Raw genomic sequence first — 17906 nt, 5'->3', positions numbered from 1 at the left:
TGGATCTGAATTGGAGGGTACATTCCCACCACTTGGTTGTCTGGAGACACTTTGGACCACATATGGCCTGACTACTTCTAGGAATGTGGGCAGTCTACTGCCCAGATGTGGATTGCTTACCATCCAGAAGTGAACACTGAAGGAAATCTTGGTGGACATGAAGCTAAGACCTTTTGACCATGAACAGTGTATTTGTGGGTTGGTTTTGAACTTGCAGTAGGTCTGTGCTAAGCCTGAAACCCTGTCGCACAGGATGAGTGGGTAATGGTTCCAGCTTCTTGCATCCACTGAGGGAGATTTTCCTGCTTTTGGGTATATTAAGGGGTCATAGAGACAACACAAAGAAGAACTGAGGTAGAACAATCACGTCTGGTAATCGTAGTGTCCACAGGAGGCCTTTCCACCCACTGCTATCCAGTTCATGACATTCCTACAGAGACCCATACAAATATTTCCCTCTCCCCACACTCTGGTTCCTTTAATGGTTGTATCAAATCCATGTCCTTATCACTGGTTCTGATTTACCCAATGGAAAACTCCACATCGTTTTTAACACAAGATACAGGAGTGGAATTAGGCCCTCCAGCCGTTCAAATCTGCTTTGAACTTCAGTCATGGCTGAGTTATTTCCAACCCCAATCTCCCACCTTTTGTCCTTAACATTAAACTCCCTTATAAATTAAGAACCTATCAATTTCTGCCTTAAATACACCCATTGACGTAGCCACTATAACCCTCCAAGGCAACAAATTCAGCAGGCTTACCACCCTCTGCCTGAAGAAATTCCTTCTCCTCAGTTTTAGAGGGATGTCCTTTTATTCTGAAGCTGTGCCTTCAGGTCCCAGACTCTCCTTCTAATGGAACCATCCTATCCACATACATTCAATCTCGGCCTTTCAACATGCAGTAAGTTTCAATGAGATTCCCTCCCCACATCCCCATATCTCCTTAACATCCTCTCTGCTGTGGAGAACAGTCCCAACCACCACCAACACCTCGTCCCTGTATCCCTGAGACGGTTCTGGTACATCCCTTCCATATTTCTCCAAGGCCTTGGCATAATTCAGAAAGTGTGGAGCACAGTACAGCTGTTCACCCATTTCCAATAGCAGGAAGGTCTATCCCTTTGTGTCGGTGTCCTGTGTGGAATGGTTGCCGTGTAAATTTAGTTTTAGACTGATGAAGTAACAAATTGTGCCCCTTTTCAATCCAGGAGAAAAGCCACCGACATTCCTTGAACGACACACTTCGTGCTGATCCAATCCCTTTCTTCCAGTCAATCTCTATACCAAGGTAAGCCAGTCTCACTGTCAGTACTCGGGCACACTCCTGCAGTAATGACACCATCACAGTTTTGTGTTTATGCAAAAAGTTCTAGCAAAGTTTCGAGCATAGCTACAGTGTGTTTCAAACAGGTTTGATTGTACTCTTCCATTGTTCAAGCTTGCTTGCATTCTCTGGGCAACTAGAAGAGGAAAAAAATCTTACAGTGTTTTAAACAAGTGGACCAAGAATCTGGAGCTTTGATAAAGAAACACGAGTTCAAATCAAATTTTGGCATGTCAATTCAATTAATCTGGAACAGGAAGACCTTATGTCAGTTATCGTCACAGCTAAACTAGTGGATTCTAGCAAAAACCCGTCCAATGTTCTTCCTTCCCTAGTCTTACCAACCTGTAACCAGGGGAACTAATGTGATTGATCCTAATTGCCCATGAAGTCCATGTCCCATGGATAGATAAAGGCACTGAGTGTCCAACAACACAACTCAACATATTGACATAAAACTGGGACTGCACTGACAGAACGTCAGCCTTGCTGCACCTGCGACCAGGGTTCAATCAGAAAGAGTTCTGCAGATACTGGAAACCTGAAGTGGAAATGGAGCTGTAAAAGGCATCAGTGAGACTCCAGTTGGAATGCAGTCTATGGTTTTGGTCATCCTGTTATAAGAAAGGGAGGGAAACTCAGCCAGTTCATCTCAAAGAGTGGATATGGGTAGAGGTTCAAGAGTGGAGTGACCATCGGTCACCTCCTGTAATTGATGACGTCAAGCTGTCTGCCAGAAATGAAAGAGACATTGGCTCACTTATCCACCTGACAAGGGTGTACAGCCGAGACCTCGGGATGTCATTTGGACTGGAAAAGTGCAGCCGGATGATAGTGAAAAGAGGCAAACTCATCCAGACTGAAGGAGCCAAGTTACCCAAAGACCACATACCAGAGGTACAGGAAGCTACAAATACCTGGAGATCCTGTGGGTGCATGGAAGCCACGATGAGGACACAAGGAAGGCTGCAACATCCAAGTTCCTCCAAAGAGTGAGACAGGTCCAAAAAAGCCAGCTGAATGGGAAGGACAAGATCAGAGCCATCAACACATTCACCCTACCCGTCCTCAGATACCCAGCCGCAATAGTGTGCTGGCTAAGGAATGAACTGGAAACCGCTGACATTGATACCCGGAAACTACTAACAATACATGGAGGATTCCATCCAAAGTCCAACGCTGAGCGACTGTACACTTGTCGGAATAAAGAAGGACAGGGACTTGGAAGTGTCAAGGCCATGGCCCTGGAAGAAAAGTGATATATCCATGAGTATGTCAGGAAGGTATCCATGAGTATGTCAGGAAGGTGGCCCCTAGGGATGACTTGCTAGGAGAATACCTCAGGCAGCAGGCAGGGGACATGGAAGTGGAAGTGGGTGAAGCAGAGCCAGAGGAGCAGAGGCCATGGCAGGACAAGCCACTGCACAGGATGCACTATCACCAGATATCAGAGGTGGCTGACATCAGAAAGTCCTACCGATGGCTGGAAATGGCAGGGCTGAGGGACAGCACTGAGGGCACTGCTCATGGCTGCACAGGAATAGACGCTGAGCACAAGAGCAACAGAAGCAGGAGTCTATCACACCAGACAAGACCCAAGATGCAGACTGTGCAAGGAATCTACTGAAACCATCCAGCACATAGTAGCAAGGTGCAAGATGCATACAGAGACAGCATACACTGAACAGCATAACCAAGTTGCAGGAATTGTGTACAGGAACATCTGTGCTGAGTATGGATTGGACAATCCCAAATCCAAATGGGAAACACTCGAGAAGGCAGCAGAGAATGACAGAGCTAAGATCCTGTGGGATTCAAACCAAATACAGACTGATAAGCAGGTACTGGCCAACCAGCCAGACATTGTAATACTGGACAAGGAACAGAAGAGAACAATAGTGATAGCTGTGGCAATCCAGAATGACAGTAACATCAGGAAGAAAGAATACGAGATGCTGGAGAAATACCAGGGCTTGAAAGAGCAGATAGAAAGGATGTGGGAGGTTAAAGCCAGAGTAATCCCTGTGGTGATAGGAACACCTGGAGTGTGACAACTGGACTGGGAGAGTGGCTCCAACAAATCCCGGGAACAACATCTGAGATCTCTATGCAGAAGAGCGCACTACTAGGAACAGCTAGAATACTGCACCAAACCCTCAAGCTCCCAGACCTCTGGCAGAGGACCCTAGTTTGATGGGAAAATACACATGCACACCACCCATAATGGGTGAGAAATATACATCTGTAGAAATTTTTGAAGGTTTTAGGTGACAAACCAAGTCTCCTCAAACTCCTAATGAAGTATAGCCGCTGCTTGCCTTCTTTGTAGCTGCATCGATATGTTGGGATCCTCAGAGATGTTGATACCCAGGAACCTGAAATTACTCACTCTCTCCAACTTCTGATCCCTCTATGAGGATTGGTTCATGTTCCCTCATCCGACCCTTCCTGAAGTCCACAATCAGCTCTTTCGTCTTACTCATGTTGAGTGCATGGTTGTTGCTGTGACACCACTCCACTAGCTGGTACATCTCACTCCTGTATGCCCTCTCATCCCCATCTGAGATTCTGCCAACAATGGTTGTATCATCAGCAAATTTACTGATGGCATTTGAGCTATGCCTAGCCTCACAGTCATGGATAGATGAGAGAGTAGAGCAGTGAGCTAAGCACACATTCCTGAGGTGCGCCAGCGTTGATCATCGGCAAGGAGGAGAAGTTATTACCAATCCAAACAGATTGTGATCTTCTGGTTAGAAGTGTTAAGTGCAGAGAACAGCATTTCGTCGAAACACCCAGAAAATCAGATAGCATCTGTGGAGAGGGATCATGTGAGCTAATGTTGCAGGGGGAAGAAATGAAGAAGGCCTTAGAGAGGGTGTGGAGAAAATCTACTAGGATGCTGTCTAGATTAGAGACCATGTTTTGTGAGTAAAGGTTGGGTGAGCTAAGTCATTGCTGCCCTAGGAAAAAGGCACTGGCTGTCCACTCTATCTATATAACTTATCATCTTATACACTTCTATCTAGTCACCTCTTATTCTCCTTTGCTCCAAAAAGAAAAGACCTAACTCATCTAGCCTTTACTCCCAAGACTCTTTGCACCTTGGATATATGAATTTTCTTCCTGTTTAGAAAGTAGTCTACACTTCTATTCCTTTTACCGAAGTGCATAACCATGCAATTCCCTACAATGTGTTCTATCTTCCACTCCTTTGCCCATTCTCCTAGTCTGTTTGTCCTTCTTCAAACTCCCTGCTTCCTCAGCACTACCTACCCCTCCACCTATCTTCATATCGTCCGCAAACTTTGCAACAAAGCCATCAATTCCATCACCCAAGTCATTGACCTATAACGTAAAAAGAATCAATCCCAGCACAGACCCCTGAGGAGCACCACTCGTCACTGGCAGCCAAACAGAAAAGGCTCCCTTTATTCCCACCGTTGCCTCCAGCCAGTCAGTCAATGCTCTGTCCTTTCTAGTATCTTTCCTGTACTACCACGGGCTCTTGTCTTGTTAAGCAGCCTCATGTGCAGCACCTTGTCAAAGACCTACTGAAAATCCAAGTACACAACATTTACCAGTCTCCTTTCTCTATCCTATTTGTTATTTCCTCAAAGTATTCCAATAGATTTGTCAGGCAAGATTTCCCCTTAAGGAAACCATGTTGATTTTGGCCTATTTTATGTGCCTCCAAGTACCCCGAGACCTCATCCTTAACAATCGACTCCAACATCTTCCCAACCACTGAGGTCACGCTAACTGGCCTATAATTTCCTTTCTTCTGCTTCCTCCCTTCTCCAAGTGACATTTGCTATTTTCCAGTCCTCCAGAACCATGCCAGAATCTAGTGATTCTTGAAAGATCATTACTAATGACCCCATGATCTCTTCAGGCACCTCTTTCAGAACCCTGGGATGTAGTTCATCTGGTCCAAGTGATTTGTCTATCTTCAGACCTTTGTGCTTCCTAAGCACCTTCTCTCTAATTATAGTATCCGCACTCACTTCTGCCCCCTGACACTCTTGAACCTCCAGCATTTTGCTGGTGTCTTCCGCAGTGAAGACCGATGCAAAATACTTATTTAGTTTATCAGCCATTTCCTTGACTCTCCATTAATACCTCTCCAGCAAGATCATCTACCTTATTCCGTGCACTGTGTACATTCAATATATCACCTGCAGTCTTGTATTCATCATCCTTTTTGATTCTGTCCCCATGCTACTGTGCAACTCATCCCACTGACTGCAATTTTACCCCGTCATCTGCCTATCCTTCCTGACAGCCTCACTACACTCTGCATCTGCTTGTATACCAACCGCCCAACCTCAGCCCTGTCACTCAGTTTTCTATCCCCCTTGCCAAATTAGTTTAAACCCTCCCCAAAAGCTCTTACAAACCTGCTCACAGGTGTAACCCATCCCTTATGTACAGGTCATACCTTCCCCAGAAGAGATACTTTATACTTTATTGTCGCCAAAGAATTGATACTAGAACGTACAATCATCACAGCAATATTTGATTCTGCGCTTCCCGCTCCCTGGATTACAAATATTAAATATTTAAAATAGTAAAAATTAGTAAATATAGTAAATATTAAAAAATTAAATTATAAATCATAAATAGAAAATAGAAAAATGGAAAGTAAGGTAGTGCAAAAAAAACCGAGATGCAGGTCCAGATATTTGGAGGGTACGGCCCAGATCCGGGTCAGAATCCGTTCAGCAGTCTTATCACAGTTGGAAAGAAGCTGTTCCCAAATCTGACCATATGAGTCTTCAAGCTCCTGAGCCTTCTCCCGGAGGGAAGAGGGACAAAAAGTGTGTTGGCTGTGTGGGTCAAGTCCTTGATTATCCTGGCAGCACTGCTCCGACATCGTGCAGTGTAAAGTGAGTCCAAGGACAGAAGATTGGTTTGTGTGATGTACTGCGCCGTGTTCACGATCTTCTGCAGCTTCTTTCGGTCTTGGACAGGACAACTTCCGTACCAGGTTGTGATGCACCCTAGAAGAATGCTTTCTACCGTGCATCTATATAAAAAAAAATCCCAGTAATCCAAAAATCTGAAGCCCTGCCCCCTGCACCAGTTCCTCAGCCACATATTCATCTGCCAAACCATCCTATTCTTACCTTCACTGATATGTGGCACAGGCAACAACCCAGAGATTACTACTCTGAAAGTCCCACTTTTCCATTTTCTACGTAACTCCTTAAATGCTCCCTTCAGGACATCCTCCCTTTATGCCTACGATAAAGTTGACTAGGAGATTGGTAAGACTACGGGGTATTATGTGCAGTTTTGGTCTCCACATCTTAGGAAGGAAGGGTCTACTTACTATAGAGTGAGTGCCGCAAAGGTTCACCAGGCCGAGTTTTGGGATCACCCAAGGGACTGCAGAAGCTGGAACTGGGAGCAACCCACGGTTTTCTGGAGGAACGCGGTGGGTCGAGCAGCATCTGTGGGGAGAGAGGGATAGTCAGTGGTCCAGATTAAAACCTTGCATATGAGCCACTGACCTAGTGCTTCGTTACTGCGGTCAGGTTTAGCCAGGATTGTTTCAGATCCTGGGCTAGGCTCGAAGAGCCAAAAGGTCATCAGCTGCTGCAGCATTGTATGTTTCTCTGCGTGGCCTCTACCTGTCCTGTTTAGCTCCAATTCCAAACCAGTGCTGTGGTGGGGCTTCATTACAGAGCACTGCTGTGGTGGAGAGGGGTTTGTTGATCTTTAATTACCCACTCATTAAAGCTTGTTCCATCTGTTTTGCAGCCCTCCAACCACTCCATTGAGAACTGTGCCTCAGATAAGAATCGAACTTGAGCCCGACTACGAACCAGGCTCCTTATGGAGAACCAAGGGAACAGAAACAGCGCTCTGAGCCAGCGGCCCAGTGCAGTCCGCACACACTCTCATCCGCCAACGCTGCGAGACAGACTCACCTTGCGTTTGGGAATTGCAGTCTGGTCAGAAAGCTGGGGAAGGCACGAGGCACCTTTCTTTTGTTCTCCATCTACGCAACCCACCCCACCCCACGAACTCTTTCAAGGAGCCCTCCACACCCTTCCAGGACTAACATCCTTCTTGAAGAATGTAAGAGGCAGGTGGGGAATTGAGGAGAGGCCAGTTTGGTACGCTACAGCAGCAAGACGCTCCTCTCCTCTTTTAACTATTCTGCCATTGCAGACCAGTCTAGCTCAGTTATTCCTTATGACCTTATTAAGAGCCAAAATGAAGGACTAGCGGGGAATTGCTGACTATGCAAAGGTTATTTTTCCAATGACACTTTTGCCCTGCTTGCTGGATAAACTAATTACAGATACATCATAGTCTCTTCACACCTGACGTCTTATATTGAACTCCTTTTATCATTTGATCCAGTAATTATCAGGTGGGATATATTATTATCTAGCGGCAGACACAGTCTGTAGTCAGACATAGCTCTACCTCTCGTTTCTAGAGTGACAGAAATTCTGTACAAATGATTATTATTGTATTCCGCTGTGATTATTAATCTCAATCTGAAAGGTTAAAACTGGGGTCACTAGATCATTAACACTCCCGAACACATCTTTGAAGCCCTTTTTAAAGCATTGCGAGAGATTAAAACTATTACTTTATTTGTGACCAAGCAGTAATTTAAATAATTATTTTTAAACGACACTTTTTTTGTACAGTGCTTAGCCTTATTCTCCCACATGTAAAAATAGAATAATGATTTTAATTAACTCGGGGACCAAGATGCAAGCCCTTTGCTTCAATACCCCGTGTGCTCTGTGCTCATGCATACTTGCTGGTGGACGGCCCACTTGCTTCTGGGATTGAGCAGAGGACAACCTCAGCACAGTGCTAATTTAGCCTGCAGGACTGGGCGAGGCGCTGATTTTAACCTGTCTTCTGTCACTCTCCGTTAATCTCAGTAGCTTTGTGATGGTCACGTTGGATTAGAATATTGCCCCTTGGTACAGAGGAACTATTTCAATTCATAAATCTTGGCTTGAACACAGAAGGCAGATATCCCCTTTATTGTTGGATTGTGCTGCCCGCCTGTGCTGTTGGAATGGCCACAGAGAAGGTTATGCTGAGTTCCGAGGTGGTGTCCTCCCAAGTGTGGGTCGGGTACTGTTCTTCCGACCTTTCTGTTGGATCCACAAAGCAGGTTCAGAAATGAACTACAACTGTCTTCAGTGTAACGTCTACATTAGGCATAACCAAGCTGATGTTCAGTCCAGGGAAGTGGCAACTGAAGACCATTCATCCACACATACAAACATAACAGGAGCAGATGGCAGCCATTTGACCTTTCAAGTTTGTTCTTCGTTTTATCAAAATCATGGATGATTTCTGTACTGCTATATCCCTGTACCATCTCCCTGATTCCCTTAACATCCAGAAATCTACTGATTTCTGTGTTAAATGAACTGAGTGACTGAGCCTCCACAACACCTCAAGGTGATGTATTCCAAAGGCTCGTCACCCACTGAGTGAAGAACTTCCTTCTCAGTCGTAAATGGCCGACCCCTTGTTCTGTGACTCCTTATGTCCCAGACACCTCAGCCAGGAATAGCATTCTCCCTGTCCAGCCCTTAAGAATTTTGTAAGTTTCAATAAGATCTCTGATTCTTCTGGGCTCTTGAGAATTCCACTCAGTCTCTCCTGATATGGTAAAGTCGTAGACTGGCAATGAGTGGCAACCCTCGTGAATTATTTCTGTATACCTCCTATGGCATTTATTTCCTCCTTTACATAAGGGATTTAAAACTGTACACAATGCTCTAGATGCAGTCTCATCAAGGCTCAATGTACTTGGGTAAGATATCTTTATTCCTCTCATATCCTATCATAATAAAGACTAATATACTATTTGCCACCCTAATCACATATCAGATCTCAGTGACTTGTGTACTTGAATATTCAGGTCACTTTCAAATTCAAAACAATTTATTGTTTAAAAAATGTTCTGCTTTTCTCTTTTATACCATTTTCCACACTACATTTCATCTGCCATGTTCTTTCCCACTCATTCACTTGTCCATATTCCCTGGGTGCCTCTTTACACCCTTCTCCTTATTCATAGTCCCACCTAAATTTGTAGCATTGGCAAATGTGGAGAGTTGACATTGGGTCCCCTCAGTCAATTTATTGAAAGAGATTGTGAGTAACTGAGGTTCAAGCACTGGTCCCTATGGTGCCAAACTAAGAAAGATCTATTTATCCCCACTCTGCTTTATATCTGACAAATATTTCTCAACACAACAATGCTTTCCCCTCAATTCCTTGTAGATGAAACTTGTTGACCACCCTCCTTCTCGGGACATTCTAGAAGGCCTGCTAATTCCAGTACACCTTATCTACCAGTTATCCTTATCTATGTAGTCACATCCTCAAAATGCAAACCTGGTCCATGATAAAATTAAACTCTGCTTGATCCCATCTCAAATTCCATCTCCCTGCCTTGGTTCCTTAATGCCCATTCCCTCATCCAGTCACCCTCAGTTTCAAAAAAATCCATTTGACCCTAGTCTTGGTTACTCTCTGGGCAGGAGGGCCCCAGACTGACCTTCGTATGAGGAAGACATTCCTGATATTACCCTTGAATGGCCGCTGAGTTTAAGGTTCTGCCCCACCACTAGTAGATACTCTCTATCAGCCCTGTTAACCTCTTTATTCCTTTAAAACCTTTGGTGATCTTGAATTGTTTCAGCTTCTCCTATACAGTGCATGAAAGGATGTACTATCCGTTATGTTAGAAGATTGAACTGACTGTGTTTAGAATACTTGGAGATGTTTGGGCTAATGCAGAGAGATACTCTGGGACTTGGGATCTTCCTATGTGGAGATGAAAGGTATTCCCTGGCTGAGGGGTAATCTCACTGTATAAGACAGTTACCTCAGGCTGTGAAGCCTGGAGCTGGAGAAATTCTCTCATTATAAGGGGCCAGCCAAGTAATACAGATGAGGGATTTCTTCACTTGGGGGGCTGTGAATATTAGAATTTCTCTTCCCTTGAGAACTGTAGAGACTCAGTCACTGAGAATATACAAGCTTGGCTGATTGGTTGCCCAATGCTATTGGTCAGGTTTTGGAGACCTGGAATCAGGGACATAGGGTGGCTGGTGGAGGAAGGTGGGCTTGATCCCCAGAATCTGCAACAATCATATTGAATGTCATAACAGGTTGGAAGAGCTGAAGGACCTACTCCTGCTTCTATTCCTTGTGCTTCTTGCTGAAGCTCTTTAAGAATGTGCAGTTGAGATACCCACCTGCGTTTCTTTGTCTCTCTCTCTCTCTCTCTCTCTCTCTCTCTCTCTCTCTCTTCCAATCAAATGCTTATTTGCATCAATAATTCATACAACCAGAGTTGTGAATGACGTTTGCCCTGTTCGGTATTACCAATGTCAGTGAGGGGTGAGGATGGTTTTCTCAGAGCTCACTATATGGCATTCTACTTGTTACATCCCCCCAATACCAGAGAGGGTAAGCGTTGTCAAAGGGCCAATAGTTGTTGATGTGATTTCATCCGAGAAGTGGTTTCAGAGTGTGGAGGAGTGCGTGCTTGTCAATGTAGATACAGGAAGAGGGGTGGGCATCTTACCTAGCCTTGATCAATTGCACTCAGAGCAGATCATTGGCTAATTTGTATAGAGGCGGTGGAAGCGATGGAAGTGGGGAGCAGGAAATTGGGGAATTAGGTTGGTGATGGATTGGAAAATGTGGAAGTGGGAAGGGATAGGAGATTGACAGACAGGCAGTAGTAAAGAATGGGGAGATGGTATGGAGGGTTGTAAAATAGGGGTGGGGAAACACAGAAAAACAGTCCCGCAGACCTAATGCAGGTTTAATGTAATCCTGATATATATTCAGTTTGGTCAAATGAGCAATCCTGCAAGTTCATTGTAAGATAAACCCGAGCCGTACTGAAAATTCTGAAGCATTCTGCATCTCAGCAGTCACCTGCTGTGTGGTAGGTATGCTCTGCGTACTGTGAAATCTGAATGGTGACTTTAGAAGATGACACTTTATACCAGTCAACTCATGGCAACGTTGGCACTGGTTACTGACTCTCTGTTTCCCAGGAGGAGAGAGAGACATTTATAACCTCTCATATCTATCAGGAAACTGACTGCTGTTGGATACTCTAACACAGTGGTCATGGATTAAAGCCACATGAGGTTTAACTAGCAGAAATTTGGTAGGAGAATTGTAATGTTGAACATTTCAATCCAAGTCCACACATCCTTACGCAACGTGAGGCACACACCCAGTCTACTTGGCAAATGATTGCAGTCTTTTGTAGAAAAGTGTTACATTTAATCCATTCCTAAAATAGCAGTGTTGAAATTTCAGCCTTTACAGGGAGCAGCAGGGAACTGCAGCTTCTACCTACAGCCCGCTAACAGAAGCAAACCAAGCGGTGAGCAGGACAAGACTGAGGAGGACAGGGAGCTAGGTATTAAAGGAGGAGGGAGGATCGGAGGTTCAGCAACGGTCTTGGCAGGTGAAGACAGAGTTGTCAGTGGGAGCAGGGGTGGGCCAGCGGACAGAGATGACAACACGAGCCCATGAAGAGGATGAGAATTTTAAAGGCAGTGTTTCCAGGCAAGGAGCCAGTGTAGGTCTCTGAGTACAGGGCTGGGTTAACAGGACTCCTGGGATGTGACGTAGTCTGTTTTTCTTCTACCCATCACTGCACACGAAGTCTTCCAATGTGATTATACTTGAAATGCATTTGACTACTGAATCACTTCAATCATTCACCGAAATACCAAACATTCATTACTTTGTGTTAATATTTTCATTACTGTAAATTCTGGGAGCGAAGGTTGAAGGGGGGACCATAAACCAGTGAAGGATGGGCAGTATATGAACTCTGCCTTGCTACTCCCAGTCATAACCTCAGCCCATTCCTCCCTCTGTGATAGACTGTGTACATTTGTAATCTCTCATATGCACCTTGAGCCACTTAAGTCGCTAATAATCTCCACAGGGCCGGTGATTGCCCTTGTGGGAGAAGTGTAAAGATGTTGCATTTAACTGTAGCTTGCCGAATAGGTAAAAATGGCAACATCATGAGATGTTGGATTAATATAAACAACTTTCTGTGCTGGCAATGATGATTTTTTTTATCAAATGATGTGGGATAAGAAAAAAATTAGGGAGGTTTTTATGCATTTTTTTCAGATCAAGTATATGTGAAAATAAATAAAGCAATTTTATGCACTAATTTTGTGGCACTTTGTCTCTGCTGAAGGGGTGAATGAGTTTTGAAGTCTAAGTCGAGTTTATTGTCCTTTACACTTGTGCATATATGTACTTGTGCAATGAAAAACCTACTTGCAGCAGCATCATGGGTTCATGGCATCATGTAAGCAGCATTCATAAACAAAAAGAATTAAATATATATTATACACAATTTTTACAATGAAAAGCATAATTAGAACAACAAGAAAATGAAGTCCATTTAGTGCAAAGTGATCAAAATGTCAATGTTTCTAAACTGTACTAAAAAAGGGTTGTGCTGTTTGGTTCAAGAACCAAGTGGTTGAAGGAAAGGAGAAGTTCTTGAAATTGGTGGTTTGGGATTGACCTCATGCCCAATGGCAGCTGTGAGAAGATGGCATGGCCCAGGTGGTGAGGATCTTGAATGATAGATGTTACCTTGTTGAGGCAATGTCTCCTCTAGGTACCACCAATGAAAATAATACTGTGGGTAGCTCTGTCGGAGAAATAACAAAGAAACAAGGGGCCAATTTGCTTTGAATGCTATAAAACACAGCGTTGACCAGGTTGGGTATTTTGGTGCTGTACTTTGCAAGCAGTGGGATGAGGACTCTGTGAATTTGTGCTGCTCAGCTCATTTTGGTAACCTTCACATTTCATTAGAGCTGCAAATTATCCAGGGTTGGCCTGGAATCTCCACAGATTAAAGACTAACCTGCAGGACATGAGAACAAGTAAAACCATGGATAAGATTTTGGAATACTTGGTTATTAAAATATTGGATCTGACAGTTTGGGTAAAGTTCTGTTACATACGTAAATCTAAATTCAAAACCTCCTATTAATAAAGGTGATGATGAACATAGTGGATTATCATAAAACCCAATAAGGTTCTTTACAGAGGGAAAGTTTTGTTTTTCCCGGTCTGGTCTATAATGCGCTCCAGGCCTCCTCATGTTTCTAACTCTGACAAGGCACAACAAGCCATTCAGTTTTGGGACAATTAGGGATGGGAAATAAATGCTGGTCTTGTCAATGGAGCACACATCATGTAAAAGGTTAGATACATACAGCATGGAAACAGGTCCTTCAACAACTCATCCAAACTGACCAAGGCGTTTTCCTGAGCTAGTCCCATTTGCCTTTTATTTTGCCCATATTCCTCAAAACCTTTCCTATCCAGGTAATAGCCCCTGCCTCTACCATTTCCTCTGGCAGGTGGTTCCATGTTCTCATTCTTTGTGTGAGAGACTTTTCCCTCGGGTCCCCTTTAAGTCTATCTCTCTTTAAACCTACCCCCTCTGGTTTTGGCTTTCCATTCTCTGGGGAAAAGACTATGACAACCCATCCAAATGATTTTATAAACTTCTGTAAAGTCCACCTGTTGGTTCATTCACTCCAGGGAAAACAATCCCAGCCTAACCAGTATCTCCTTATAAATCAAACAATTCAGTCCCAGAAACACACCGTGAGTCTTTTCTGTGCCCTCTTAGGCCATCCTTCTACGTTAGGCAACCAGAACTGTATACCATATTCCTGATGCGCTCTCACCAGCATCTCGTACAGCTATAACGTGATGTACTTAATGCCCTGCCTGATGAAGACAGATGTGCTGTACACCTTTAGAGCCTGCCTACAGTATGTTACCACTTGCAGAGAACTATAAACTTGTACCCCTAGGTCTCCCTGTTCTCCAACACTCCTCAGAGCCGTGTCATTCACTGTAAAGTCCTGGCCAGATTCCAACTGTCATTGCTTGACCTACTTTTACAGTTGGTCTAAATCCTGCTATAGCCTACTCTATCAACCACACCTCAAGTTTGGTATCATCCACAAGGAGGTCATCCATTCAGACATACAAACAGGTGTTGGGCTGTCGACAATTGGATCATCCTGAAGCTGTTAAAAAGCCCTCTTGAAACTTTTCAATGGACGTGAGAGGTTTAAGGAAGAATTTCCAGAGCTTGGGCTCAGGCTGCCGCCACTGCAGGACGGACAAGATCAAGAGTTGAGCAAGAGGCTAGTTTTGGAGAAAAGCATGGAGATCACAGGAGACAATATGGAATTAAGGAATAAGATGGGGAAGATGCAGAATGATCTGAATATAAGGATGGGATTGCAATAGAGAGCTACAGCACAAAACAAACTCTTCACTGGCCTTCATCCACCTTTTTACATTCATCCTCCTCATATTCCCATCAATGTCCCAGATTCTACCCCTCACCTTCATTCAAAGGGTCGTTTACAGCTGTCAATTAACCAACAATTATGCCCAACTTCGGGATGTGGGAGTAACCCGGAGCCCCAAGGGGAAGCACTCTTGGCCACAGGGAGAACTTGCAACCTCCATATATCCCAAGGTGAGGATTGAACCCATATCTCTGAAACTGGGAGGCAGTGGCTCCATCAAGCACTGTTTAAAATGGAAGAGTTGCAGGAGAGATGTCTTCAAAGCATTAGAGGGTCAAGATCAGGTTTAACAGGAAGGGTCAGAGCCATCTCTATTTCCTGAGGAGTTTGAGGTCCTTTAACATCTGCCGGACGATGCTGAGGATGTTCTACGAGTCTGTGGTGGCCAGTGCTATCATGTTTGCTGTTGTGTGCTGGGGCAGCAGGCTGAGGGTAGCAGACAGCAACAGAATCAACAAACTCATTCGTAAGGCCAGTGATGTTGTGGGGACAGAACTGGACTCTCTGACGGTGGTGTCTGAAAAGAGGATGCTGTCCAAGTTGCATGCCATCTTGGACAATGTCTCCCATCCACTACATAATGTAATGGTTGGGCACAGGAGTACATTCAGTCAGAGACTCATTCCACCGAGATGCAACACTGAGCATCATAGGAAGTCATTCCTGCCTGTGGCCATCAAACTTTACAACTCCTCCCTTGGAGGGTCAGACACCCTGAGCCAATAGGCCGGTCCTGGACTTATTTCCTGGCATAATTTACATATTACTATTTAACTATTTATGGTTTTTTACTATTTATTATTTATGGAGCAACTGTAATGAAAATCCAATTTCCCCCGGGATCAATAAAGTATGACTATGACTATGACTATTGCCATACGCGCAAGTGCATGTAGGCACAGGTGCAATGTAAAGCCTACTTGAGCAGCATCGATAGCACGTTGCATTTTATCATCAGCATTCACAAAAAAAACATAAACTCAATATTGTATATACACAATTCTTGCAAGGAAGAACGCAATTCAAGCAAAAAGAAATGAAGTCGATTCTTGCATTGGTTGGTGAGTGCAGGATGATGGGTGTGTGAGGACCAGTGTGTGTGGGGACACGTGTTGTAACAGCTCACTTGAGCTCTGATTTATAAAGGATGGAAGGAAGGAACATTGTTTTGTTTAATCCTCATAATCAACACCTCTTTCCTCATCGGTTAAATATAAACACTGCTTCTAAAAATTTCATTTGATGAGTGCCTGCGTTTGCAGTCACTGTACCGTTACTCCCACCTGAGAGACTAAAATTGTCTGTCGAGGACCTCAAGGAGAATCAGAATGGGTACAAGTCCATATATGGGTAAAAGAGGTAAAGACAGCTCTGATTGGTTGAAGGTGGATGATCTCATGGTCATGTGTTGACCCTTGTCTTTAAAGGGATGTGGGCTGGTGAACAATGGGAGCAGGAGATGGAGGCTTGTATAGCCTAGGCCCTAGAGAATTGTGAGCTATCTGCAAGGATTGGGCAATATCTATCCGTACTTTCTTTATCCCCAGGCATGCTTAATTATTTAATTTGCTCCCCTGTTGCTTGGTTTGAGGGAATATCTTTGGCCATTGGAGGTAACAGTTCATTCTCCAGAAGCTGGACTTCCTAGAGTCCAAATATCTTGTTCTCGGCAGCTAAAACTGAGCACTACTCTGATGTATACTGGAATGGTTCTGTGTACTACAATGGTAGCTTCAACAGCTTGCTCCTCATATCGTACTGCCTTGGTTTACATATCATGTAGACTGCTGAGATGCAACATCCATAGTTGACCCCAACCAATGGCGGTCTCACTGGAATGGTTATTTGAATCATGAGCATGGATTGACTGGTCAAGCTCTGATAAATGATTTTTTGTTGTTGTGATGTGTCTGGTCTTGATTTGAGCATAACTAATGGAAGGGAACTTGTTTTTGTTATGCAAAAAAACTTCTCAGTTGAACCCGGCCCATTTTTCTACACTGTAACAGTGGTTAAACATTATTGGCTGTAGAATGTCTTCGGATGTATTAAGATAATGAAAGACAACTGGATGAGTGCAAGCAACACACATAAAAGTTGCTAGTGAACGCAGCAGGCCAGGCAGCATCTCTAGGAAGAGGTACAGTCGATGTTTCGGGCCGAGACCCTTCGTCCGGACTAACTGAAGGAAGAGCTAGTAAGAGATTTGAAAGTGGGAGGGGGAGGGGGAGATCCAAAATGATAGAAGACAGGAGGGGGAGGGATGGAGCCAAGAGCTGGACAGGTGATTGGCAAAGGGGATATGAGAGGATCGTGGGACAGGAGGCCTAGGGAAAAAACCCAGAGGATGGGCAAAGGGTATAGTGAGAGGGACAGAGGGAGAAAAAGGAGAGAGAGAAAAAGAATGTGTATATAAATAACGGATGAGGTACAAAGGGGAGGTGGGGCATTAGCGGGAGTTTGAGAAGTCAATGTTCATGTCATCAGGTTGGAGGCTACCCAGATGGAATATATGGTGTTTTTCCTCCAACCTGAGTATGGCTTCATCTTTACAGTAGAGGAGGCTGTGGATAGACATATCAGAATGGGAATGGGATGTGGAATTAAAATGTGTGGCCACTGGGAGATCCTGCTTTCTCTGGCGAACAGAGCGTAGGTGTTCAGCGAAACGATCTCCCAGTCTGCGTTGGGTCTCGCCAATATATAGAAGGCCACATTGGGAGCACCGGATGCAGTATATCACCCCAGCCGGCTCACAGGTGAAGTGTCGCCTCACCTGTGAGTCCCCCCCCCTTTTCTTTCTCCCTAGGCCTCCTGTCCCACGATCCTCTCATATCCCTTTTGCCAATCAACTGTCCAGCTCTTGGCTCCATCCCTCCCCCTCCTGTCTTCTCCTATCATTTCGGATCTCCCCCTCCCCCTCCCACTTTCAAATCTCTTACTAACTCTTCCTTCAGTTAGTCCTTACGAAGGGTCTCGGCCCAAAACGTCGACTGTACCTCTTCCAATAGATGCTGCCTGGCCTGCTGTGTTCACCAGCAACTTTGATGTGTGTTGCTTGAAATTCCAGCATCTGCAGATTTCCTCGTGTTTGCGTGAATGAGTGCAAATTCTTTCTTCAAATTGTCTTCTAAATTAGAGTGATTGGGTTGCCATTCGTTAAGTACTTCACTC

At 44.4% G+C, this 17906-nt stretch overlaps 1 protein-coding gene across 4 annotated transcripts in view; it reads left to right on the top strand.

Annotated features, from left to right (window-relative positions):
• LOC134345754 (electrogenic sodium bicarbonate cotransporter 1-like) overlaps nt 1-10650 on the top strand; it is a 220563-nt gene extending 209913 nt beyond the window's left edge. For all 4 annotated transcript variants that reach the window (XM_063046920.1, XM_063046921.1, XM_063046923.1 and 1 more), the window contains 2 exons: nt 1214-1293; nt 7096-10650. In XM_063046920.1, the coding sequence (XP_062902990.1) occupies nt 1214-1293; nt 7096-7204 (189 nt within the window). In that variant the 3' untranslated portion in view covers nt 7205-10650. The remainder of the gene's footprint in view (nt 1-1213; nt 1294-7095) is intronic.
• Nucleotides 10651-17906: the final 7256 nt, after the last annotated feature.

The sequence above is a fragment of the Mobula hypostoma genome, chromosome 4 (assembly GCF_963921235.1).
Source record: "Mobula hypostoma chromosome 4, sMobHyp1.1, whole genome shotgun sequence".
Taxonomy (NCBI): Eukaryota; Metazoa; Chordata; class Chondrichthyes; order Myliobatiformes; family Myliobatidae; genus Mobula; species Mobula hypostoma.
The sequence above is the reverse complement of the archived record's forward strand: the minus strand, read 5'-3'. Positions and strand labels throughout refer to the sequence as shown.